This window comes from Portunus trituberculatus, chromosome 48 (genome assembly GCF_017591435.1).
Source record: "Portunus trituberculatus isolate SZX2019 chromosome 48, ASM1759143v1, whole genome shotgun sequence".
NCBI lineage: Eukaryota > Metazoa > Arthropoda > Malacostraca > Decapoda > Portunidae > Portunus > Portunus trituberculatus.
Genome location: NC_059302.1, coordinates 10,898,623 through 10,925,924, shown reverse-complemented (window position 1 = coordinate 10,925,924; position 27,302 = coordinate 10,898,623). Strand labels below are relative to the sequence as shown.

At 39.6% G+C, this 27,302-nt stretch overlaps 1 protein-coding gene across 1 annotated transcript in view; it reads right to left on the bottom strand.

Annotated features, from left to right (window-relative positions):
* The window catches only part of LOC123498815 (neuralized-like protein 4), a 127,262-nt gene that overhangs the window by 14,348 nt on the left and 85,612 nt on the right, over window positions 1-27,302 (bottom strand). The window contains exons 15-20 of the mRNA XM_045246245.1: window positions 26,959-27,116; window positions 26,086-26,223; window positions 24,297-24,611; window positions 23,220-23,762; window positions 22,479-22,637; window positions 16,579-16,758 (exon numbers count right to left, since the gene is read on the bottom strand). Of these exons, the coding sequence (XP_045102180.1) occupies window positions 16,579-16,758; window positions 22,479-22,637; window positions 23,220-23,762; window positions 24,297-24,611; window positions 26,086-26,223; window positions 26,959-27,116 (1,493 nt within the window). The remainder of the gene's footprint in view (window positions 1-16,578; window positions 16,759-22,478; window positions 22,638-23,219; window positions 23,763-24,296; window positions 24,612-26,085; window positions 26,224-26,958; window positions 27,117-27,302) is intronic.

Sequence of the window (27,302 nt, the reverse complement as noted above, 5' to 3'; positions counted from 1 at the left end):
ACTATCATATAAGATTTTGACTAATATAAGAGTGGCATTTCATTACATGGATAAAGATATGATGAAAAAAAATCATCACAAGCATGATACGCCCAAGGCTGGAATATGTAGCAGTGGTATGGTCTCTGAGCTCTAAAAAGAATACGAGAAAATTGGAAAGGATACAGAAGATTGCTACAAAGATGGTGCCAGAATTAAAGGACCTCACATATGAAGAAAGACTGAAGGAAATGGGACTGCCAACCTTACAGAAAAGAAGAGAATGCGGGGACCTAATAACAATGTATAAGATAGTAAATGATATTGAAAAGATAGACAAAAAAGACCTGGTGTTGTTGACAGAAGAAGATGGAAAGACAAGAGGACATGAAAAGATCAGGATGAGGCAGTGTGTGAAGAATATTGGAAAATACAGTTTTCCACACAGAACGGTGGAAAAATGGAATGCATTGGATAATGGAATTGTCACAGTACATAGTGTGCATAACTTTAAAGAAAAAACTAGATAAAAGAAGATATGGAGACAGGACACTATGAGCCCCACTCAAACCCTGTACAATACAACTAGGTAAAATACAACTAGGTAAATACACATAATGTAATGGTTAGCACACTCAGCTCACAACCAAGAAGGACCGGATTCGAGGCAAATGGGTAAGCCTCTTAATGTGTAGTTCACCAAGCAGAAAGTAGGTATGGGATGTAACTTGAGTGGTTGTGGCCTCACTTTCCCGGTGTGTGGAGTGTGGTGTGGTTTCAGTCCTACCCAAAGATCGGTCTATGAGCTCTGAGTTCGCTTCATAATAGGGAAGGCTGGCTGGATGCCCAGCAAGCGACCATGAATACAATACTCACACACACACAGAGGAAAGAGTACAGAACGTGATTAAAAAAGAAGTACAAGCATGAAGAGTCCAAGATAAGAAAGATAAAGATGATTTTCAGGAGGTGATTCAAGAACAACTAAAAGAAAGAGATGAAAAAATGACAAACAAAATGATAGGAGTCCTCAAGAAAAAAGGAAATCTAGTTAGGGAAATCGCAGAAAAAAAAAGTGTAATCGTATTTGGACTAAAAGAAAAAAATGTAAAATATAGACCAAGAGAAAAACAAGAAATGAAATCAGTCAAAGACCTACTAAAATATCTAAATGACGAAGATAGGCAGAACTTAGAAGAGGAAGTAAAAGAAATACACAGAATGGGACCTTATCAAGAAGGAACAATGAGACCAATTAAGATACTACTAAAATCACAAGCAGCAACAGAAGAAATATTATATAGAACAACTAAACTCAGAGAAACAGAAGGTTGCAAGGATATATATATATATATATATATATATATATATATATATATATATATATATATATATATAAAGAAAAATAGAAATGAGGAAGAAAGGAAGAGATACAACAAACTGGCAGCAGCAGTAAGGGAAAAAAATAATGCAAGGTCAGAAGAGGAAAAAAAAAAAGGCATTTTTTGGAAAATTCTAGGAGACAGGATAAGGAAATGGTATATAAAAGAGAAGGAAGACGAAAAAATGGAACAAGTTTAACTAGAAGTGATAAAGGCAAGAGACTAAAAATGATGTATATGAACATAGACAGAGTTTTATCAAGTAAATTAGAATTAAGAGATTACATAAAGAAAGAAGAACTGGATATTGTATGCCTGCTTGAAACAAAACTAAATGAGACAATCAAAATAGACTTGGAGAATAGGTCTAATGTACATAGGAGAGACAGAGGGGGTAAAGTAGGATGAGGAGTCATGTTAAGGAAGGAGATGGTAGTAAACCAAGTGGAATGTGGGGAAGGAAAAGCAGAAGTACTGTATGTTAAGATGCATACTAATAAAAAAAGAGTTAACAATCATTGTAGCATACGTGCTACCAAAAACAAATTCATGGACCAATCAAGAATATAAAGACCATGATAGATGACACAATAAGGAGTGTAACGAGAATCATTAAAGAAGAAAAGTGATATTAGTAGGAGATTTCAACTGTAAAGAAGTGGACTGGGAAAATTATGAAAGTGGTATGGGGGAAGAAGCCTGGGGAGAAAGATTCCTGAACCTAATGATAGATAATATGATGGACCAAAGAGTAAAGGAAAACACAAGATTCAGAGGAAACAACGAGCCGGCGAGATTGGACCTAGTTTTTACAAGGGGTATACAAATGAATGATGATATAAGATATAAGTGCCCATTGGGAAAGAGTGACCATGTAATATTAGAAATGGATATAGAAGAGGGAAAGGAAGATAGAGACGATTCATACAAAGGAGACCGATTAAATTACAGAAAGGCTGATATTGAGAATCTCAAGAACTATTTTAAAACGTAAACTGGGAGGAGATGGAAAACTCAGAGACAGTGCAAGAGAAGTATAACTTATTTTTGGAAATATACAAAACAGGAGTCAGGGAATATGTCCCGAAATATAGACCTAAAGAAGGAGAGAAAGATTGGTTTAACGCAAGGTGTGCTAGGGCAAAGGAGAAAAGAGATGGAGCATGGAAAAGGTGGAGGAGAAATAGAAATCCAGTAAATAAATAAGGAAAACTTCAAGGCAGTGAGAAATGAATATGTTAAGGTGAGTAAGGATGAGGAAAGGAACTATGAAAAGGACATTGTCGAAAAATGTAAGGAGCAACCAAAATTGTTCTACAGATTCATAAATGGAAAAATTAGGCAAAAAGAAACAATAGAAAGGTTAAAAGGAGAGAATGGGATGGTGGAAGACCCAAAAAGTATGGCAGAACTATTAAATAATAAATTCCAGGTCTTTACTAAGGAATCCAAATTTGAAAGGCCACAGGGTAATAGAGAGACAATCTATATGAAAGAGATTAAAGTAACCAAGCTTGAAATAAAAGAGTTAATGAAGGAACTGGATGAAGAGAAGGCAATGGGACTGGATGAAGTCTCAGGCAGAATACTGAAAGAATGTAGGGAAGAACTAGCAAGTCCTATATACAACATCATAAAATGCTCAATAGAAAATGGAACAGTACCAGTAGAATGGAAAAGAGCTGAGGTGGTTCCCATACATAAGAGCGAAGGAAGGAAGAACCTTTAAATTACAGACTGGTATCACTAACTAGTGTAATATGCAAGATGTGTGAAAGAATAATAAAGAAACAATGGATCGAGTTCCTTGAAGACAACAAATTAATATCAAATAGCCTATTTGGTTTTAGAAAAGACAGTCGTGTAACTAATTTACTGAGTTTCTATTCTAGAATAGTTGATAGAGTACAAGAGAGAGAGGGATAGGTTGATTGTATTTATTTGGATTTAAAAAGGCATTTGATAAAGTGCCACATGCAAGATTACTGTGGAAGTTAGAGGAGAAGGGTAGCTTAAAAAGAAGCACATTGAGATGGATGGAAAATTATTTGAGGGGGAGAGAAATAAAGAAGGTAGTTAAAGATATGAACTCCAAGTGGAGAGCAGTAGAAAGCAGAGTGCCACAGGGATCAGTATAGGCATCAATACTTTTCCTCATATATATATAAACAACATGCCAGGAGTGAACAGCTACATAAATCTGTTTGCGGACGATACGAAACTGTGCAGAGTTATAAAGCAAAAAGAGGATTGTGAAATACTGCAGGAAGACCTAAATAAGATCTGGGAATGGAGTAAAAAGTGGGAAATGGAATTCAATGTGGACAAAAGCCATGTCATGGAAATGGGAAAGAGTGAAAGACGACCCGTGGAAATCTATAAGATGGGAGATGGAGTAGAACTAGAGAAAGTAAAAAAGGAAAAGGACTTAGGAGTGACAATGGAAGAAAACAATCAACCAGTAAGCCATATTATATGATAGAATTTTCAGAGACATATAATTTGCTAAAGAATATTGGATTAGCATTTCACTACATGGACAAAGAAATGATGAAGAAATTGATAAGTACTATAATAAAACCCAGATTGGAATATGCAGGAGTAGTGTAGACCCCCCATAAAAAGAAACACATAAGGAAGTTGGAGAGACTATAAAAAATGGCTACAAGAATGGTTTCAGAATTTGAAGGGATGACATATGAGGAGAGACTAAAACCTATGGATCTACCAACCCTGGAACAGAGAAGGGAGAGAGGGGATCTGATACAGGTTTATAATTGATCAACGGAATGAACCAAGTGGATAATGAGAAATTGATCCTGAGAGAAGAATATGACTTTCAAAGCACAAGATCGCATAGTAAAAAGCTGAGAAAGGGAATATGTCTGAGAGATGTTAAAAAAATATAGTTTCCCACAAAGATGTGTTGAGACGTGGAACAGTTTGAGTGAAGAAATGGTGTCAGCAACGAGTGTGCATAGTTTTAAAAGAAAAATTAGATAAGTGTAGATATAGGGACGGGGCTACACGAGCGTAAAGCCCAGGCCCTGTAAAACTACAACTAAGTAAATACACACACACACCCTGGACATGACAGGAGCCAGATGTCTCAGAGTAGTGCTGACCAGTACAGAGTAGTGCATGTCAGGTACACTTTGCCTGGTTGTGTGGTGGGAGAGGGAGGGGAGGAGGTGATAGTGCATGTCCTAGTCAGATGTTATCTTATTGTTTTTGCATTTTATGAGAAAGAAAAAGGAAAATGGATAATGAGGCTGATGGTGGTGCCACTCCCTGCAATGGAGAGACTGTGAAACAATTTAAACAAGGATGAACCCTGGGCCAGTACCCCAAGTATGTGGCAAAGGGCAATATCTCTTGAAATTTCTTTGGGATTAAGACAAATTGATGAGTTAAGCGGAAGAAGAGACTTTTCACGAATTGCCCAGGAGAGGATAACATGAGAAGAATCATAAATGTTAAGAGGAAGATAAGAGCTTTAAAAGAATTACTCTCTGGTATCTTAGACAAGCAGAATCTGATAATTGAGGATACTAATGAAATGAAAAGGAAACATAGTAAATATAAGAGTACTGTACTGTTAAGTAAAATAGGGAGATGAAACAAACCTTGGAAAAACTAAAGTGAAAATCCTGAAATTAAGGCCAAATGTACTAATTATGAGGTAACCTTGCAGGAAACTAATGATAATGTTGAAGTTAGTTCAGAAGGAGTTAAAAAGATGGAAAAAAGACAGGATGAATGGAAAAATCAGAGAGAAGTAGTGCAGGAAAATTTTAGAAACAATGTAAATCAACAGCTGGAGGAGAGGGCACATGAATCATTTGTTAAAGTAATTAAGGAAAATGAAAATATGGTAAGAAACACTATGGACAAAAAAAAAAAAATAAATAAATAAATAAAATAAATAAATAAATAAATGTGTACTGATTTTTTAAATGAAAGAAGATGACTTGCTACCTGTGTATGAAAGAGAAAGAGTAGAGAGCCAATATTACCAAGATATTAATGGAAGTTAAGAGTGATGACAGCAACCCAGAAAATTAAGTTGAGGAATCTGGGAGGTTAGGAAAATATGAGCAGGGGAAATCATGGCCATTAAAAATAAAATTTAAGTCACAAGTAGATGCTGAAGATGCATTAGCAAGGGTGAGTAAAACTAGCAAGAAAAAGAGGAGTACAAAAATATATGCATCAAGAAAGCCCTTAACAGTACAGTGGAACCATGTGTGCTTTGGGGTTCGAGGGGTCTCCAAACGCATGGGTTCGAATCCTGTCCACGGTCCGAGTGTGTGTAGGGCTTCCTCACTCAGGGCAATGGTTTCCTAGCGGGTGGGCTTTGAGATAGAAGGTACCATAAAAAAGTATCCCCTTTAGCCCCGTGAAAAGCCCACACGGTGTAAAAAAAAAAAAAAAAAAAAAAAAAAAAAAAAAGGGCAAACAAAAGTAAATGAATTGTGGACTGAGGCTAAAGAAAAACAAGGAAAGAATGGAGGCAGAGGAGAAAAGAGTATTTTACTGAAAAGTGATGAATATGAAAATACGGAAATGGTATATAAAAACTAGAGCAGAGGGATGCAAAAACTAAAAGTGATGTATACTAATGTAAATGATTTGTAACAATGTTCCAGTCACCCTTAAAATGCCGATACAAAGTTTCCAATGGGAGGATGTCCTGTCAGCAGTGTAGACTGCACCATTCTCTATGATGTAAGCACCAATCACCCATGCCCCCTTATTTTGAAGTCTTTCCACCAAAAAATCTTCAATATTGTCCATGGCCTATTGCACCAATTGCTCATCTAATGATGGACAAGTTCATCTGGCATGGGATGAACGAGGATATCAAGTGGTGGGCTTGATGCTGTGTTGGCTGCCAGATGAGCAAAATAGGCTGTCACACTGAATCAGAGAACATCATTTTGGACATCTTCACATTGATGTGGTAAGCCTACTTCCGCTTTCAGATGGCGCTCAGTATATCTTCACCACCACAGAGTGCACTATGCAGAGGCAATTCCCATGCAGCATACTACTGCCTGAGACTGCAGAAGCTCTGTTGCACAGATGGATCAGTTGTTATGGCATTCCAGACGACATTACCTCCGAATGAGGACCTGCTTTCACATCTCAACTGTGGATATCTTTGGGAAAATTGATACACATACAACCAAGAAACCAAGAGTATGGTGGAGCGGTCACATTGCACTCTGAAAGCAGCATTGATGCCGCGCTGTATTGGGCCTGATTGGAAGGTCCAACTTGCCTGGGTTCTCCTCAGGATCTGAACATCCCCCAAAGAGGGATTACAAGTTTCTCTTGCTGGGATGGTCTTCCGGGAAGCTCTCACTGTGCTGGGGAAGTTCTTTCTGATTTTTGATGCCTCTGCAGATTCAACCACCCCACCAGACTGCACCATGCTGTTGCAAAGTACCGCCCATGCATTCAAAAAGCACTCAACATCTCCTCCATGGCATCTTCCCAAGATGATAAATGCCTGCAAGTGCAGTATGTCTTCATGAGAAATGGCACTCATAGGTCACCCCTCATCCACCCTTACCGTGGACTGTACACTATCCTGGAGCACAACCACAAGGCGCACTGTCTCAGTATCGCTGGGAGGAGTGACTGTGTGTCCATCGACTACTTGAAGCCTGTCTACCTGGAGGAAGAGGAACCTACACCCGCAGCACCTCTGGCCAATGATTCCCTTCACATTGTGCCTCCACCAGATGCACTTGCCCCTGTTTCATCTCCTGAAGGTAAACCTCGTCCCATCTCACTGCATTCAGGCAGGACCACCTGCCAACCCAACTGACTCAACCTCTGACCAGCCATGGATTATCTTTGGGGGGGAGGGGAGTATTTGTAACAATGTTCAAGTCACCCTTGAAATGTCGATACTCCCTTCCAGAGGGAGTGAGGCAAATCAAGGGGTGACTCCCTATAACCCTATAAAGTAACTGAATGTTGCAACAAAATTCTCCTTTATGTGTTGTACACTTATCATTAGCCAGGTACTATTTTAAAAATATATAAGTAAGGTTGCTGACCAAGAAGAATATCTGCAAAAAGAACAGTATTGTATATTTTCAATAACTAACTGAAACTTTTGTATATGTAATATATACTGGCAATAACCTATAAACCTCAATTTACTCAGATTCTACAATCATCCAACCACCTTAAAGGTTGATCATAGCATATACTGAATATCTCAAAAGAAATGAGCCTGATATTGTAGGGCTGGCAAAGACAAAGTTAAATAAATCCATTGAGTATTTAAATATTGGGGATGGGAAGTATGACGTATGGAAGAAGTCAAGAATTAACAAACAAGGAAGTGGTGTCATGAAACCAAGAAAACTCTACTAGCAGATGAAGCTATTTATGGGAGATATGATGTGGAATTGATAAGTGAACATTTATTGTGAGAGAAATGCCACAAGAAATTTTGCTGTTTTCTGTGTCATAACATAACATAACATAACATAAATAATAGGATAACAAAGGGCCACCAGGGCCCATCTAGGTTATCCTGTATCAGTCGCACAGCGACCTCGTCATCAGTACTTAAAGATACACTTACAAGTACACAATACATTATATACTAATTCTAAATATTTGGCCCATTAACAGGGGTAAGTCCTGCAGCGAAATCCTCTACAATTTGTGGTCCCCATACATGGGGATCATGTCTTGTTTAACTATAGTAAATTTCTTATAAAAACTATCATGCAGCGCTATACATAATTATAAATCTAATAAATTTAAGTGCTTATCTAATCTGTTTTTAAACATTGTCAAACTAGTGCTATTTACAACCCTCTCTGGCAATGCATTCCAGAAGTCTACCACCCTATGACTAAAGAAATATTTTCTTATATCTAACCTGCAGCCTTGCTTTCTAATCTTCCTGCCATGATTTCTAGTCCTACTTCCCTCCTCTAAGGTAAAGAAAGATCTCACATCTATGTAGTTTGTATCTGAGAACATTTTAAATAACTCTATCATATCCCTCTTATACATCTCCTCTCAAATGAAAACATGTTTAATTCCTTTAATCTATCTCTATACTCCAGGCGCTTTAATGCTGGTATCATCCTAGTTGCTCTTCTCTGAACTGCTTCTAACATGTTGATATCCTGCCTATAATGGGGTGACCAGGCCTGTATGCAATACTCTAAATGGGGCCTAACATAGGAATTATATAAGCTACGCACCACTTCCTTACTTTTATAACTAACATTTCTATTTATAAAACCCAGGATCCTATTTGCCCTATTTCTTGCTTCTAAACATTGCTTTGAAAATTTCATAGTCCTGTCTATCACTACTCCTAAATCCTTTCCTTCCTCTACTGCCTCTAGCCAACATCCCTCCATCTCATAGTTAAAGTTTGTGTTGTCTTTACCTAAATGCATAACCTGACACTTTTAGAATTAAACTCCATCTGCCACCTGTCTGCCCATGCTATCAGCCTGTCCAGGTCTCGTTGTATTCTGTAATTGTCCTTTTCACCCTGTACTGCACATGCTATCTTAGTATCATCTGCAAACTTTGATACTTTGCTACTAATTCCTATATCTAAATCGTTAATGTACACCAAGAAAAGAAGAGGTCCTAGCACTGATCCTTGGGGTACCCCACTAACCACTTCCTTCCACTCAGACATTGCCCCATTTAATACTACTCTCTGTTTCCTATCAGAAAGCCATTCACTAATCCAATCAACTAACCTACCCCTATCCCATGTAGTCTCAATTTGTACACTAGCCTCCTATGCGGTACCTTATCAAACGCCTTGCTAAAATCTAGATATATAACATCTATGCTATTTCCATCATCTAACTCCTTGGTAATATATTCTAAGATATCGAGCAAATTTGTAAGACAGGACCTCCCTGATCTAAAGCCATGTTGGGTATCTCTAATTAATCTATTCTCATTTAAATGCTCCCAAATACTACCCTTAATGATTTTCTCTAGTATCTTACATACTATACTAGTTAAACTGATCGGTCTATAATTATTCGCATCATCCTTCCTACCTTTTTTAAATATTGGAGTAATATTAGCTAACTTCCTGAGGTATCTCAGCAAACCTAAGTGATCTTTCAAAGATTAACTTAAGTGCTTCAGAAATACTGTCTACACCCTCCCTAAGTACTCTGGCATGTAGCTCATCAGGACCACTAGCTTTCCTATCGTCTAGTTCAAGAATAAATTTCCTAATAACTCCCGGTTTTATATCAATATTTTCTAAAGCTCTTAAACTACTTATCGCACTGTTTGTAACAGGATTTCCTATTCTTTCCCTAGTAAATACTGAAGAAAATTGTTCATTCAATAATTCTACTATGTCTTCATTTTGATCCACTACTACACCATCTTTTCTGAGTGGTCCAATCCTATCCTTATTTCTTTTATCACTGACCTTGTAATAACTATATAATTTTTTGGGATCTTTACTCCCAGCTCTAGCTAGTTTTATCTCTGCCTGCCTTTTACTTTTTTTATAACCTTACTCAAATCATCTCTGACCTGTCTGTACCTAATCAAATCTACATCTTCCCCACTTTTCTGCAACTCTCTGTATGCCCTCTTCTTCTCTCTGATCTGGCTACCTATCTCATGAGTCCACCATAATGGCTTCCTGTTTCTCTGCCTTATATCTTTGTAAGGGATACACTGCATCACTATACCCTTTACTACAACCTTAAAAATATCCCACATCTCCTGTGCAGTTTTATTTCCAAAACTATCTTCCCAGTTTACCTCTCCTAATAACTGACGTAACCTACCATAATTGCCTTTCTGATAGTTTGGGACTCTAGTCTTATTCACTATATTATCCCTACTGGAATTAATGATAAATCTAATTATATGATGGTCACTGTTTGCTAAAGTCTCTCCTACCTCAACTTCCTTTAAACAATGCTCAATATTTGTTAGTACTATGTCTAAAACCTTCCTCCCCCTAGTAGGTTTATCTACCATCTGCACTAAATAGTTATCCTGAAAACTTTCCATAAACTTATTTTCACTAGCATCTCCTACCATCCTCTCCCAGTTTACTGACTTAAGATTAAAATCCCTAAGATAATTGTCTGACTAGTACACCCCTATTTATCTCATCTACCATAAGGTTGTCTACATCTGCTGACTGGTTAGGTGGTCTATAAAAAGCTCCTACTCTAATAACCTTACTTTTGTTTACTCTAACATCCAGCCATAAGGACTCTACTCTGTTATCTACCTTAATACCATTAACCTGACTGGAAATGAAGGATTTTTTTACATAAATAACTACTCCTCCACCTATCCTACCAATTCTCTGGTGTAAATACATAATGTATCCATCTACTTCATATTCTTTCCTATTTTCCTAAACTTTTCCTCATTTACCCATGCCTCTGTGACACATACAACATCTAAGTCCTCCTCAACTATATAACTAGATAACTCGTCCTTCTTGTTCCTAAGACTCCTGGCATTTACATAAAAACATTTAAGTCCTGCTACCTTCCTAGATGCTGTCTCCTTATTTGGAATCCTAATCTTATTCTCTCCTATTTGCACCTGGAAATCTTTCCTAATCTTTTCACTATCTCTGTTTATCCTATCTAATTTATGTCTAGCATCTTTCTTCTGGAATGCATTTGCTACCTCACCCCCTACACTCCATCCCAACTCCCCTCCAGACATCCACTCAGCACATCCACACCCTTCCTACTCAGATGCACACCATCCCTAGCATACAAATCCCTTCGCCCATAGAACCTATCCCATACATCCACAAAGCTGACACCCACATCCTTACACATCCCTTTTACCCGATCATTCACACCAATGGCTCTAGACAACCATTCCTGCTAACATACACACGAGGCAAGATTCCTGACACTACACACCTCCTACCACTCTCCCTTATCTTGCCTAACATTTCCCGAAATCTTGCCACTAACTCCTCCGACCCACCTGCTCTGACATCGTTCCCACCTACGTGCAAAACTACTACACCCTCCCTCTCCATCCCCCCAACCCTCTTCTGCACCTCCTCACTCACTGCCTTCACACCTGCACCAGGCATACACACGTTCGTCCTCCTATCCCTGTCTTTCCCACAGAAAGTGCTATCTAAATACCTAACCTGAGAGTCACCCACCACACACACCTGAGGTGTGCTAGGCACAACCATCCTCCTCCTCTCCTCTACCCCCTTCTTTCTCCTTTCACTCACCACAACCACTTCATTCACTCCACTCTCACTTTCACTCTCCCCCTCCCCCTCCAACAAACCGAACCTATTTTCACACTCAACAGGTTTAGTCCTATCCTCCCTAACTGCCTCCGCTTTCCTTCCCCTCGCAACCTGCCATCTCTGCCCATCCTGACTACTATCTTTCCCCGTCTGGCTTGCCTGCTCCCTCTTCCCCAAAGACACGGTCGTGGAACATAAAGGAGCACAGGAGAATGCAAACTGAATCATTAGTTGACATGGAGGGACTTTTAAGCAATTGTGAAAACCTAACCATCATGGGTAACTAACTGTAAAGAAGTAAATTGGGAGGAGTGGACAACCGAAGGAAGTGACAAATCATGGGGGTGAAATGTTGAAGCTAGTCATGGAAACACTTTAATCCAATGGATTGGAACTGAAACAAGATTTAGAGGAGGTGATCAACTATCGAGACTGGACCTGGTCTTCACGAAAGACCCTCAAAGTATAGAAAATGTCACCTATGACAGCCTTCTAGGAAAGAGTGATCATGTGATGATCAAACTGGAGGCAATAAGTAAGTGGGACTGAATGAGGCATAAATGGAGAAAGAAACCACCAGATTTGTAGTAAGATTATAAAAATGCTGGAAATGATTACATGAGATTATGCTGAGAAGTAAAAAGAAACTATGAGAAAGATATAGCGGAAAAAATGTAAGGAAAAACCAAAATTATTTTATTGATTTATGACCAGTAAATTAAGAAACTAAGATGGGATATGCAAACTGGAAGAGAACTAACTGGAATGCATAAAGCTCACAAAAATGGCAGAGGTTATAAATAACTTTCCAGAAATTTTTCACCAGGGAGGACGATTTTAATCATTGTGAGGAGACAAATATAATTGGCAACACCTTGGATGAGATCTGTGTATCTGTTCATGGAGAGAAAACGATGTTGAATGAATTAGATGTAAAAAAGGCAGCTGGACTGGATTGTATGTCAAACTGGATATTGAAAGTGTAGCAGTGAGTTAAAAACCAGAATATACAGTATCATAAGTTGTTCGCTGAGAAAAGGCAAAGTTCCTGCAGACTAGAAAAGAGCTGATATAGTTCCAATTTAAAAAGTGGGTAAGAGGGAGGATGCAATGAATTATAGACTTGTATCATTGAGAAGTATGGTGACTATGATATGTGAAAGGGCAGTCAAAGACAAGCGAGTAGAATATTTTGAGACCAGTAACTTGTTAAAAGACAAACAATTTGGCTTTCAAAAAAGATGTTCATATACATCTAACTTAATATATTTCTATTCAAGAGTTATTGATATACTACAAGAAAAAGATGGATGAGCTGAATGTGTTTACTTGGATATGAAGGAAGTGTTCCATAAAGTTTCACACAAAAGACTTATGTGGAAACTCAGAGAAGGAGGCATAGGAGGAAGATTGCTAGCATGGTGGAGGATTTTCTGAAGGAAAGGGAGATGAGGACTGTCATTAGAGACAGAACATCTACATCTAAAAGTTTACAGTGGAGTTCCTCAGGGATCAGTTTTGGTTACATAAATGATATAGCTGAAGAGTTAGAAAGTTACACAAGTCTGTTTGCTGATGATGCAAAGATCCTGAAACAGGTGAAGGAAAATGTGGAATGTGACTTGCTCCAAGAGGACTTAAAACAAAATCTATAGGTGGGGTAAGAGATGGACAATGGAGTTCAATATAAGGAAATGCAGCATAATGGAGTTTGGGAAAAGCAAAAATAGATCAGTCAGGGTTTATAAGTTGGGGAAAATAAACATTAAAAAAAGAAACATGGAGAAAGACTTAGTAATAATTGTTATGGACAGTATGTCTCTGGGAAAGCACATAAGTAAAATTGTGGGGGAAACTTATAATCTACTCAAGTAACATTTTCATACATTGATGAGGATATAATGAAGATTATTGTAACTATGATACACCCTAGGTTGGAATATGCAACAGTGGTTTGGTCACCGAATATGAAGAAGGATATCAAAAAGCTAGAGGGGATCCAGCAAGGAACAAAGATGGTTCCAAGTCTGAAAGACCTCCCTTATAAGTAGAGACTTAAGATTGGATCTAATGTCCCTAGAACAGAGAAGGAGAGATCTGATTGCAACATTTAAACTGATAGAAGGAATCGATGAGTATGACAAAGAAGATTTGGTAACGTGTGATGAGTGATCCACAAGCGGGCACAGGAAGAAGCTGAAGAAGGGCACATGCAGGAGGGATATGAAAATATAAAGGTTTCCACATAGAGCTGTCGAAGCTTGGAATGCATTAGATAGAGAAGTGACGAAGCGACAATAACACATAACTTTAAGATGAAGTTGGATAATGTTTTGGAAAACAGAGATGGGACAGCACGAGCATAGCTCCCCTCCCATATGCTACAACTAAGTAAATACAGGCAACCCCCGATTAACAAACGTTCACACAATGAAATTTCGCTAGAACGAACGTTTCCTTTTACTACCATCTGTTCGTATAACGAACACCAAACTCGCTTTAATGAAATTTCATCCCGGTAATTTTTTCCAAGTTTGAAAGCCCCGCCGTATCACGCAAGCCGACAAGCTTTTGAATACACCAGCGCCTCTTGTGGACAAAACACGCAGCACTCACTCCCCTACCCTTCCCTGCTTTTAGTACAAAACAATTACAGTGTCCAGCAGCAGCTCGTCTTCCCTCGCTTAACATGCCACCAAAACACCCAGCAACCAGCCCTGCAATGTCGCCTAGCATTGCTAAGAAGACCAGTAAGTCTCTTACTCACGAAGTGAAGCTGGATATGATTCACAGACACGAAAGGCGAGAAAACTAATAGCATTGTTTGCCACCATGTCTTGACTCCATCTATTGTCTCTACTATTTTCAAGTCAGCAGGCTCTATTAAGAAGACTGGTGAGACCGTATCTTCCTTGCAAGCTAAAAGAACCACCCAAACTTGTGACTCTGCAATGGATAAAATGGAAAGCCTTGTGGAAATGTGGTACATAAGTTTTGTATGCGGTACAATGATGCGCTTTTTGTTTACATTCCACAGGTTGCCAGCTAGCGTATTTCCCACTCTACTCTCCCTCCCTTCATAAATTTAAGGGGACCGTCCGGTCGCCATAATACAGAAAAATCTGAAAAATATTGAAAATCCACAAAACACCACCAGAGCATCCCCGAACATATGGTAACATAGTGATGAAGTATTTTGGGGAAATATGCTAAAATACGTGGGGTATTTAAACTTTAAAGGGCCCCTGCCACACCCACTGCAGCCTGGGGCTTTCCACTCTCTATACCATAAATGATGATAATAAGCACGAAAAAAGCCATGAAAAGTGGTTTCTTTGGTAAGGAAAGTTGGGCGCTGGCAACTTAGTACTATGGCATACACAGGAACACACCCTCTCCCCTTCCATTTCAGTGTCCATGTGACTGCGATGGCAGGAGGATGTATTGAGTATCTCCCCCATTGTTTCACACCTTGCAAGCCACAATCCAGCCTATTTTACCTGCTTTTTTTGCCTTACAATGTCTAAACAAACGGTGCAAGGGGAAATTACAAGTTGTACTGACCATACATGGACACCCACCCCTTTGAGTGACTAATACTTACAGTCATTGTAGGGGAGGCCAGGTGCCATATGAGTCCTACAGATTATTCTAAACATGGCTAAAAAACACATATGATGCACATGGTGGTGTATGAGCACAAAATATCTAACCCAAATAAATGTACAGGGTCATAGAAGACGAAAATGATGTCTCTGGGGTTTTTTGCCTTTTTCTCAGTTTCCACTTTTTTATCACTCAATTCCTATCTTCTCCCACATTTCTCAATGGATTTTCAATTTTGAGATATCATTTTGAAGCTCAATGAAGCTGCTACATTTTCATCTCATAGAATTTGGAAAAAAAATGTTCTGTGCCACAATGTAAAAAAAAAAAAAAAAAAAAAAAAAAAAAAATCATAATGGCCATCAAAATAAAAAATTCAAAATTCTATGGGATGAAAAGTTTTGTTACACCACATACTTCATATATGTACTGGCAGAGTTGAAATCTGCTCTCCACTGACAAAGTTTATAGGAAAAATTTTTTTCAAAAATAGATTTTTTATTTTTCATGCAGTTATCTATGCTTTGATTTGCTTGTAACTACTAAACTAACATCGTGCAATAGTCATCTATCAGTCCAAAAAATATTACCCACGTACCTCTTTAGTTTAAATTTTTTTTTTTTTTAAACCTAACCAGACAGTCCCCTTAAGATCATCAATATTATAAAGTTACTTACATACATACATTAGTGTACATTATAATGACTTAGTCTTAAACTAAACTGCTTAAATGTTTAACTTCATAATTTTTACTCTCACTAAACCTTTTACTGTACTCTCGCTTTGTTTACTCTCAATGGAAGTTCAAGTCAGAAGTCAAAGTTGTTATAATTGGTTCGCTTAACGAAAATTCATGCAACGAATGATTTTTTTGGAACTTAACCCGTTAGTTAAGAGAGAGAGAGAGAGAGAGAGAGAGAGAGAGAGAGAGAGAGAGAGAGAGAGAGAGAGAGAGAGAGAGAGAGAGAGAGAGAGAGAGAGAGACCTGACACCACATATCACACACCACACACCAAGCATCACACACCACACACACACACACACACACACACACACACACAAAAAAAAAAAAAAAAATAAAAAAAAATAAATAAATAAATAAATAAATAAATAAATAAATAAATTTAATCTGAAAAGAGTAGGGTTTACATAGAATATAAGTAAATTAATTTTCCCAAACAATATATGCTGGTTCAAAGCTCACTTGGAAGAATAAAAGCACTTGCACCTTTAAAGTGTTAATCGATAAATGTAAATATGAAAAGAGAACATTAACATTAACACAGTCAGATTCTTGCAGAACAAAAGTGGATGACTACAACACACACCTCCTGACACTGCCCATACAGGTCCAGCACCACATAGACAGTGGGTGGGATCTCCTTGGCTGCTACGCCTTGGTCCACGCCATTCACCAGCAGGTGGAGACGTGCCTCATGGTCCACTCGCACCCCCACCACATGGCCACCTGCCAGGCTGTCAAGGTCTGGTCCGTACCGACCCTTGATCTGCAACAATGAAAGCAGATGTAGTTTGTAAGAATAATGAATTACTCTTCTATATTTAGTTCAAACTTTACAAGAATATAAAAATTTCCAAAAGAAACCAACATCAATATAGAAACCTGATCAAATATTCTATCATTCCAGCTTCCTAATAACATGACAGTTTCCAGAAGAGATAACCAGCATTAATAAAATTGACCTAATGTCTTATGGCTATTGTTGAACAGATACTTCTGGCTTTAGTTCTCATATTTCTAAAAACCTTAGAGCTGATCCACACTAAAAAATTCAAAAAGGTAATTAGGTCTAGAGCAGGGGTTCCCAACCGGTGGGTCATGACCTCCTGGGACAGTGGGGGAATCGCATAGCCTTGCCAGAAGTAGCTTGGGATAATATTAATTTTACATCACAAATCACTTGTCTGCCGAAGCAAGCATTCACATGAGACACACCGCGCTGCTGTACCCACCAGTTGCTTCGTTGTTGTCACGCTTACCAGACGTCCCTTGTTGTTCCGGCGATCAAGCCTGGTTAAGCCTTCTTCCCGTTATCCATTTCGGAGCGGAAAGGCTGGCCGCAGTCTGTTATCCGTTTAGGAGCTGACTGATTATACACCTGTAATCCGTTTAGGAGCGGGTGCATGCCCAATTGGTGCATTTTTTGGAGCTTACAGCTCTTGATGTTGACCAGCCTCCTCTTCTGCCTGCCGCTGTCATCATGTCTTTGCCTTCTGGTTTGCTCGATTCTCAACTTTTGGGTGTGGAAGACGGTTCTGGACATGCCAGTTCACATTCGAAGGCTTCCTCATCCCGTAAGCACTCCAGCAAGGGCTCCAGCAGTTCTCATAGTGGTTCTTCTCAGCGGGAACGTTCTAGAAGTTCTAGGCGGCACGAACACAACCGTTCGCATGGTGATGGCGACACGGGCATGCTGGTCCATGTTGCTACTTCATTCCCTTCCACTTCACGGGTTGACGGCCACTGTGATGCTTCTCCTGCTCTGCCCTGGAACGTGGTTATGGACGCTATTGCTGAATTACGGAGGGATATGAACAAGTTGAAAGAAGGTAAATGTTCGGGCACTGATGGTGGTGAAGGTGACGACGTCCCCACCAACAATGTAAACACCGGAAGACCTATGTTTCGTTCTGCCTCTCCCTCGACCGCTGAGTTCTCTGGATTTACTGCTAATGATCACTCCTCCTCTAATGAGGATGATGAAGGGGACACAGTGACTGATCAGCGGTCTGTAAGTGTCCTTCAGCAGTGTGCCAAGATGTACGGTCCTGTGGATGCTGTGGCGGCTGAGATTGATGGACGGATGGCTGACATGGTGAAACATGTTTTTGATAACGGACTGAGAGAGGAGTACAAGGAAATTCTCAAGGATGACGCTACCAAGAGATCCAGTAACTGTGAAGCGGTCTCCAGTGGAATGTAACACTCAGGTCTTGGATGCTCTAAAACCTGACGCGAAAAAGACCGACTTCCGTATGAAGGGTGTTGGTAAGGACATTGTTATGGCAGCCACTATTTTGACAAAGTCTCTCACAGTGTTGGACAATTTTTGCTCAGAACGGACATCCACAAGTGGCCCAGGAAGTTGGGCTGCTTAATGGTGCTCTCGGCTTGCTGGGCAATGCTCATCATAAGAATAACCTCATTAAGAGAGAGATAAACCAGAAATACGTGCACCTCTGCTCAGATAAAGTTCCCATGACTCAATTTTTATTTGGGGATGACGTTTCTCAGGCTGCGAAGCACATTGAGGAATCGGAGAAATTGAAGACCGAGTTCACCAATAAGAAACAGCTGCCCTCTATATCAAGAGTTGGTTGGTGGTTGGAGATCAAGAGGCTCCCAGGGTAACTCTGCTTTCAAAGGTTTTACATCCAGGTTCCACCCTTATGGGCAGCATATGTATGGATTCAAGGGTGAACAACGGCAGTCTTCCTTTCGACTGAGTTCGGATGCAAAAAACTCCAGAGGCCGGGGATGCTCCATGCCTCGGCGATAAATAAAGTAAGTCAGCATTTTGAAGCTGGTAGGCTTCAATATTTTGTGAATGAATGGAGCAAACTAACCAATGATTCTCATATTATGGACATTGTTGCACATTGCCATCTTAACATTAATGTTGATGATATTGGTCTTTTATTTCATGAAAATGTTGAATATATTTTTAATGAGGAGGAAAAAGGCATTATTTGCCAAGAAATATCTCAACTGTTAGATCTTAAAGTCATCAGGGAAACCCAAAGGTTAGAGGGGCAAATTCTTTCTCCCATTTTCTTGCATAAGAAAAAAGATGGTGGTGTTAGGATGATTCTCAACCTAGAGAAGCTTAATGCACACATTCCCTATCTGCATTTCAAAATGGAAAATTTTGAACAAGCTATCAGGTTGATTAACAAGGGTGATTACATGGCTTCAGTTGATCTCAGACATGCCTATTATACAATCAAAATAGCTGAGGAGCAGCAGCATTTTCTGTGCTTCAAATGGCAGGGGAGAATTTATCAATTTACCTGTCTTCCTAATGGGATTGCTGAAGGTCCATGCTTGTTCACCAAACTTATGAAACCGGTCTATGCTAAATTGAGGGACATGGGTCATGTCATCACTAGTTTTATCGATGACACTCTTATTGTCCACAGTTCCTTAAGTGGCTGTTTTGAGAGTATAAATGCCATGGCACAAATGCTCAGAAGGCTAGGTTTCTGCACTAATGAGAGTAAATCTATTTTAATACCCACCACACGTTTGGAATATCTGGGTAATGTCGTTGACTCTAAGTCAATGACGGTCACGTTACCTGAACGAAGGAAATGTAAACTTATTCACAGCTGTGAGGAATTATATAGTTGTGGTAGAGCTCGAATCAGGGATGTGGCCCAAGTAATAGGTTTGCTAGTTGCTGCCATTCCTGCTGTTGAGATGGGTAAACTTCATTATAGGAAATTAGAATCTGCAAAGGTTTCTGCACTGAAAAAAGTTAAAGGGAACTTTAATAAATGGATGGACATCACTGATGACATGAAAACAGATCTCTTTTGGTGGTTGAACAACATTACAATACAAAACAGAAGAATCTTTCGGAGTGGCACGGAATTAGACCTGTATACTGATGCCTCGAACTTAGGATGGGGAGGCTCTCTGAATGGAAAACAGATTAATGGAAGGTGGACCTTTCTAGAATTGGATTTGCATATTAATGCCAAAGAACTTATAGCCATATTTTTGACACTGCAGTCATTCACAAGTTATATCAAAGGCAAACATATTCGGGTGTTTTGTGATAACATGACAGCTGTTCGCTATGTCAATGAAATGGGTGGCACGAGATCTGCTGTGTGTAATGACATTAGTTTACAAATTTGGGATTGGTGTGTGAAGAATGAGGCTTGGATTATGTGTTCTCATGTGTCAGGTGCAGTGTATCTCTTGGCTGACGCTGCATCCAGGAAATTCAATGATAGGCATGAATGGAAATTAAATGAGGACATCTTTCAAGAACTTTGCAAAAGATTTGGGATTCCAAGTATTGATCTTTTTGTATCCAGGCTCAACAAACAGGTGCCTCGCTTTTGTTCGTGGCTACCTGACCCAGAAGCTGATTTTTTTTATGCATTTTCAATTAATTGGTCACAGTTTGAGTTAATTTACGCTTTTCCCTCATTTGCTTTAATCACAAGATGCCTCCAGAAAATTCGGGCAGAGATGGCACGAGGATGGATGATTGTGCCACTCTGGCCGTCACAACCATGGATGGGTGTGTTAATCAAGATGCTCATCAGGAGCCACTTCTGATACCGAGAAGGAATGTACTGCGTCAGCCGTCAACACTGGAGGAACACCCCATCATGACTCACACAAGGCTGCTGGCCTGCCTCTTGTCCGGGAACACTTGCGAGAATATGGAGTATCTTTGGCAGGCACAGAAATCATTATGGCCTCATGGAGACCTGCAACCGCAAAGCAGTATCGGCCATACATTACTAGGTGGCTACAATTTTGTGGTAGGAAATGCATCAATCCCTTTAATCCCTCTGTAGCTGATATTGTCAATTTTTTGTCTGATACCTTCCATAGAGGAGTGGGCTATGATTCTGTTAATACAGCTAGAGGGGCTCTTTCCTCTCTGGGAATAGTAGTAGATGGTTGTCGAGCTGGTAACCATCCGCTTGTTAACAGGTTGTTGAGAGGAGTTTTTAACTTAAGGCCACCTTTACCCAGATTTGCAGAGACCTGGGATGTCCAGCCAGTGCTCCAGCACCTGAGAACCATGGATCCATTATCTTCTCTTTCATTAAAGGACTTAACGTTTAAACTTGTCATGTTAATGGCACTCACGCAAGCTGCTCGTATGCAAACGTTGCACCTATTGTTGTTGAGTGGCATCCAAATTAAGAAGGACTCTATTTCAGTCTTGTTAAAAGGAAACATTAAACAATGTAGGCCTGCCTTCAATGTCAGAATTGTTACTTTCCATGCATACTCAAGTGATAGTAGGCTTTGTGTCTGTGAAACATTGGAGTTCTATATTGCACAGACTGAACGACTACGCGGCGTTGAGAATGGCAGTGAAAGCCTACTTATTAATTTTATCAAGCCCCACAAGGTGTCCTGGGACACCATTGCCCGTTGAATCAGGTCGGTACTTCATTTATCTGGCATAGACACAGCTAAGTATTCAGCTGGTAGTGTTCGGTCTGCTGCGGCATCCAAAGCCAAAGCCATGAATGTGCCCATTACGCACATCATGGCGAAGGCTGGGTGGTCAAGAGAAATCACCTTTGCTAAATATTATGACAAAGAAATTGTCTCAAGTTGTGATACATTTCAGGAAGCTGTTCTAATGTAGGTTAGAATGTATGGCACAAAAAGTTGAATTATTTCCTGTGTTTATTAAATTTGATAAATTTCTCTTTTTAGTTTCCTTTATTGTTTAAACTCAGTTATTTAATTACGAACCCACATGGCTTCAAAATCTCATGTGAACGCTTGCTTCGGCAGACAAGTGATTCGTGATGTAAAATTAATGAAGTACATGAGACTTACCGCAGGTCAGTTGAGATGTGCTTCGAATTTTACGAAGCAGATCACGTCTGCCGAAGGAGAGCTTTCACATGCCCTCCACTCCCTCCCTACACTGCTGTGTCCTCTGAACTTCCCATGTATGAGGGGTGAATTCTAGAGTGTTTCATGTGGGTGTCATACTCTTTAAAGTCTGGTGGGTACAGCAGCGCGGTGTGTCTCATGTGAAAGCTCTCCTTCGCCAGACGTGATCCGCTTCGTAAAATTCGAAGCACATCTCAAATGACCTGCGGTAAGTCTCATGTACTTCATTAATTTTATCTCATCAATTACATTTTTTATGCTCTTATATTCTGTTTTTTTGTTTCGGTGCAAAACAACATGTGTGCTACATTAGTTCAATGTCATTTGGCGATATTATGGGTATATGTATGCATGCCTGTGAGTGTATTACAGGGCCCGAGCTAAGCTCTTTGTGTCCTGTGAATGTGCCTGTGTGATTACAGGATTTTTAAATGCTTTTTAGATGTTTCTTTTCCACGCCTTCACAGAAAACAAAAGGAAAATTAAGCTGCTGACAGTAAGCCCTAAGTAGGGGGTCACATGGGTTTCAAACTTTTAGGTAAGGGGTCGTGAGTGCCAAAAGGTTGGGAACCACTGGTCTAGAGGATGCAGTCCACCACTTACTTTGACTCCATTATAGAAGACCGAGTCTCCTGATATGATCCATGTGTTCCTCTTGAGGGCGAAGGCTGTGTTGGGCAGGTGGAGTTTCTCTGGGGACTGTGCTGTAACCCCCAGCATGAGGGAGCTGGACCACCGAGGGTTCAGGGAGCCAAGGCGCACCTACAGGTATAAGATATAAGTACAATAATATCCTTTTCTTTTTTCACCATATACAGACTATTAATTTCCACAAGGAATTGGTGGCACTAAGAGAGTGAGTGAGTGAGTGAGTGAGTGTGTGTGTGTGTGTGTGTGTGTGTGTGTGTGTGTGTGTGTGTGTGTGTGTGTGTGTGTGTGTGTGTGTGTGTGTGTGTGTGTGTGTGTGTGTGAGAGAGAGAGAGAGAGAGAGAGAGAGAGAGAGAGAGAGAGAGAGAGAGAGAGAGAGAGAGAGAGAGAGAGAGAGAGAGAGAGAGAGAGAGAGAGAGAATGTTTCCAACACATTACTGATACCCTTTATTCATATCTATAAACCAGGCTGATGTCCTGATGTCCCTTTCCTAGGTGAATAGTCATGACAAAGCACTCACAAACATAGACATACACTAATCCAAACAGTTCCACAAACATTAAGACATGTCTTCACTTCTTAATCCTTATCCAATCTTGAGTATATTTACTTCATATTAGGGATACTTTGGAACTAAGCTGTGTATAACATGAATAATACATAACCTGTTAGCACCTTACAGACACCACACTCACCTGGAAGAGAGTGTTTCTGGGCAGGGGACGAGCAGACATGACGATACCCTGGTTGTAGCTTTCTGAACGCCGTGCTGATAATCGTTCAGGGGAGAGGAGGATGTTCTTTCCAGTATTTTCATGGAATTGAATAAGGGAAGAATCTTTGTTATTGCTGGTCACCCCTTGCCGAGTCTCTGTCTGTGGGTCTTGGTCTCTGTGCACTGAGGATCTTGTGTCTGATGGCTGTGAGTGGCGGCTGCTCTGTCCTGCTGCCTCTTGCCTGTTGTGTTCAGCAGCCAGAGCCTTACTGTCCATGGGAACTCGTACATCTGGAGGTGGGATGTGGGCTGAGGTGGCCGGGTGGAAGCCTGAAGATAAGGAGCCAAGTCCAAGAGGTTGGCGAGATTCTGGCTGTGACAGCTCAAGTGAGTCCTGAGATACTGCATTGTTATTGGAGGCAACCACAGTGGAATCCATGACTGGAGAGCTGGCCTGGCGCGACACACTGGTGGCCACCACCGATTCAATAAACCCAAATAGGTCCACCACACCAAACACCCGCTGTTTGGGACAAACTTGTGTCAGAAAAAAACTGTAACAGGAATGATAGAAGCTTTTGTGCTACAACTAAAATAAGCAAAAATCATGCCTCATGTGCTTCTAGAATTATATCTTTTGTGTGTCATCTATTCGCCCACAGTCGTCTGCTAATCACCCAGTCAACTGTATCTCTAGAAAAAAGATCAAAGCACACAGTGACTGATCTTTGGGTATGACTGAGAACACTCACATGTCACACATCAGAATGAGGTCACAATCCCTTGGGTTACTGCCCATACCTATTTGGTACTAGATGAAGAGGGGTTACACATTAAGAGGTTTGATGATTTGCCTCACAACACCAAGGACTTGAACCCAGGCCTTCTTGGTTGTAAGCCAAGCATGCTGATCACAATACTACACACTCGGGTGCATGTGTGTGTGTATGCCTGTATGAAAAACCTTGCTGTCCACATACCTATATCATAGGAGTGATTAGTATGTGTTTGTCACAAAATTAGACGAACATATTATTTAAACCTATCACATCATCACCTTTGTTATATTTGTTGCTGCCACACCACAGTCTTCTCCATTGAGGAACAGACGCATTGCCCCGTCAGAGGTCCTCTTGATGCCCACACGGTCTCCAACCATCAGTCTTCCCAAGTTTGGACAATAATTAAGCCGTAGAACAGAGGGCCCATTCCGCCAAACGTCTGAGCCACTGATCCACCATGCATCAGCCGCCTCTATCCCTGATACAGTTGCGGGCAAGCTGACTGTTGGGTAGGAATCACTGATGGGCAGAGAGGTGAGGCCAATCGCCAGTGACCCACAATAGCCAATGGCAGCACGATCAATCGATACCTGAGGAGGTTGTACAAGTTTTAATTTTTAGTGAAGTACAAAGGAAGAAACTATACATTATCTTTTTACTTTAAGAACATTTCAAATATCTCAGATACATAATTCACCCATAATGATTCTACTATTATTTTTTTGTTATTTTCATTCATTCACAGTGGACCATTGGTTCATGAATGTTCCTGTTCATGAACAATTTTCTTTAACAATATTTGCACTGTTTCACAAATGGCATTCCAATGTGTGAACACACACACACCACAAACACTCTTAGCCAGTGAATATGCACTCACTTGCTCAGCTGTGTGGTCTGCCTATCTTGAGTAGAGTGATTATCACACAATGGCAAGTATCTTCGGAAATAAGCCATAACTTTACTGCTTTCAAGGTCAGGTACCTTTCCAGCTCATTGAATGGGAGTTAAATCTAAGCCCCCTACCCATTCCTACCTTCAACCTTTCAAGTGGTTGAAAAGATGATTTGAAAGGAAAAGACAACAACTTGCCTTGCATCTAACATGTATTGGCTAGAAGGAAATACTGGAGCATATGAGTCTGTGTAATGCATGAAGCATTATGCTACTCATGGCAGCATGTGTTCTGCCATCTTGTCATATTCACCTTGTCTGCATGGCCCAGAAAGATTACACATACCACAGACATGCTCATAAGACATGAAGCAGTCCATATTCTATCCCCGAAAAACATCTAAAAATATGAGAGAGAGAGAGAGAGAGAGAGAGAGAGAGAGAGAGAGAGAGAGAGAGAGAGAGAGAGAGAGAGAGAGAGAGAGAGAGAGAGAGAGAGAGAGAGAGAGAGAGAGAGAGAGTGTTTCAGAGCCTGGAATGAAATAATTTTTTACATTAATTAAAATGAAAAAAAGTTTTGGTTTGCATACTGATTCATGGAATACATTAAGTTCATGAACTGAGATCCCACTGTATTTATTTTGTACATAACAGGGATACTGGCCTAGAACAACAAAAAATTAAGGAGGAAAAAAAAAGGCCTTCGGATGATACCAGTCCTTAAAGAAAAACCATACGAATTATACAAAATTGGATGATGAATACTTTGAAATCTTTCTTTTAAAAGAATTCTAGTCATAGGAATGCAGAAATACAGAAGCAAGCAGGGAGCTCCAGAATTAAATTTTCACATGTACTTGATTAAAATAAAAAAAAAAATTAAACTATTTCTTAATTTCCAAAATTCTTTTCGTTGAAGGTTACAGAGTCCTGGAGACACATGAATTGTACAGAAAAAAAAAATTAAGAAAGAAGTGAGGAAATATGTATTTTCTTGACAGAGTAATCAGCCAATAGAATGCAATGACTGACAATGTTGTGTGTGAAAGGAAAATTCACAGCTTTAAAGATAAGTATGACAAATGAACTACAAAAGAAGGAACATTTTGAGTCAATCCTTTAAAAATACTTAAAAATACAACTATTAAGAACAATGAGGTAAAAACACACCTCAAACAGTTCCTCCGGCTCTAGCGGGTGTGACGTGAACACAAGGCCATGGTTGTAGTGCCGCACCCGCTTGGCAGTTGTATTGTTGTTTGTCAGCGTGATGTTTGGACCACAACACTTGGAGAAGCGGTGGATGACCTGTGTGTGAGAGGAGCGCTTTAAGTGGTGCTAACAAGGCAGGTTTACTACTTAATGGCTGATTGACTTCATTCATGTGCTTGTCCACTTATTATAAGAAATATCAAAACTGTAAGGAGTCTAGGTCTTAACATGAATACCTGAAACTTTTTTAACTTTGAAGGAAACTCTTATAGAAGAATAAAGATAGCTGACAGCATTAAGCAAAATTTCTGCTTATATTACTTATAATATATAAAAAAATACACATAATAGAATCAATACATAAAAATTAGCTAACAGTTTTCTTCATATTTGAAAGGCAAGATTTGCCTAATAAGCATCAGTCTCACAGAGCAGCTGAGATCAGTACTTTTTGCTGCTAAAACATAGACAACTCTTAACTTATGAGTGTCTGTTTTGCTGTTTTTGAAGTTCTCAGTAAAATAATGTCTTATTTTCCAAATGCAGAATTCACATTTATGAATTAAGAAAGAAAGAAAAAATCATAAATAGATTGGAAAATAATACATTTAAATCCTACACTTGAATGGGAGTTTAATTATTTTATATAATAAGTGGTAGCAAGTCATTCTTATTGACCACAAATTATAAAAAGGTTACAACTAACTTCCACATATGATATATTAACAAAATAGAATGCAGAAGGCATTTAAGAGCCATAAATAGTTTCTAAGGAATATAACTCTTGAAAGCTGTAACTCACTATGACATGACTGACAGGTTCTCACTCACCTCGGAGCCCACGCTGGTCTGCCCTGCAGCAGGGAGGGAGAGGTGCGACATGTCCAAGTACTGGGACACAGAGATTAGGGATTGGTCATGCCTGATGGGGTTGTGGACTATGGTTACCTGAGCACACTGCCCATACAGATCAATCACTGGCCACAGACCTAGAAGAGATGGCCCGAGGTATAAGCATAGCCACACTCATCCCTTCACTTAATACTTACATTCTGGATAAAAAAAAAAAAAAAAAAAAAAAAAAAAAAAAATATATATATATATATATATATATATATATATATATATATATATATATATATATATATTTGAAAAAAGAAAAGAAAGAAAAGAAA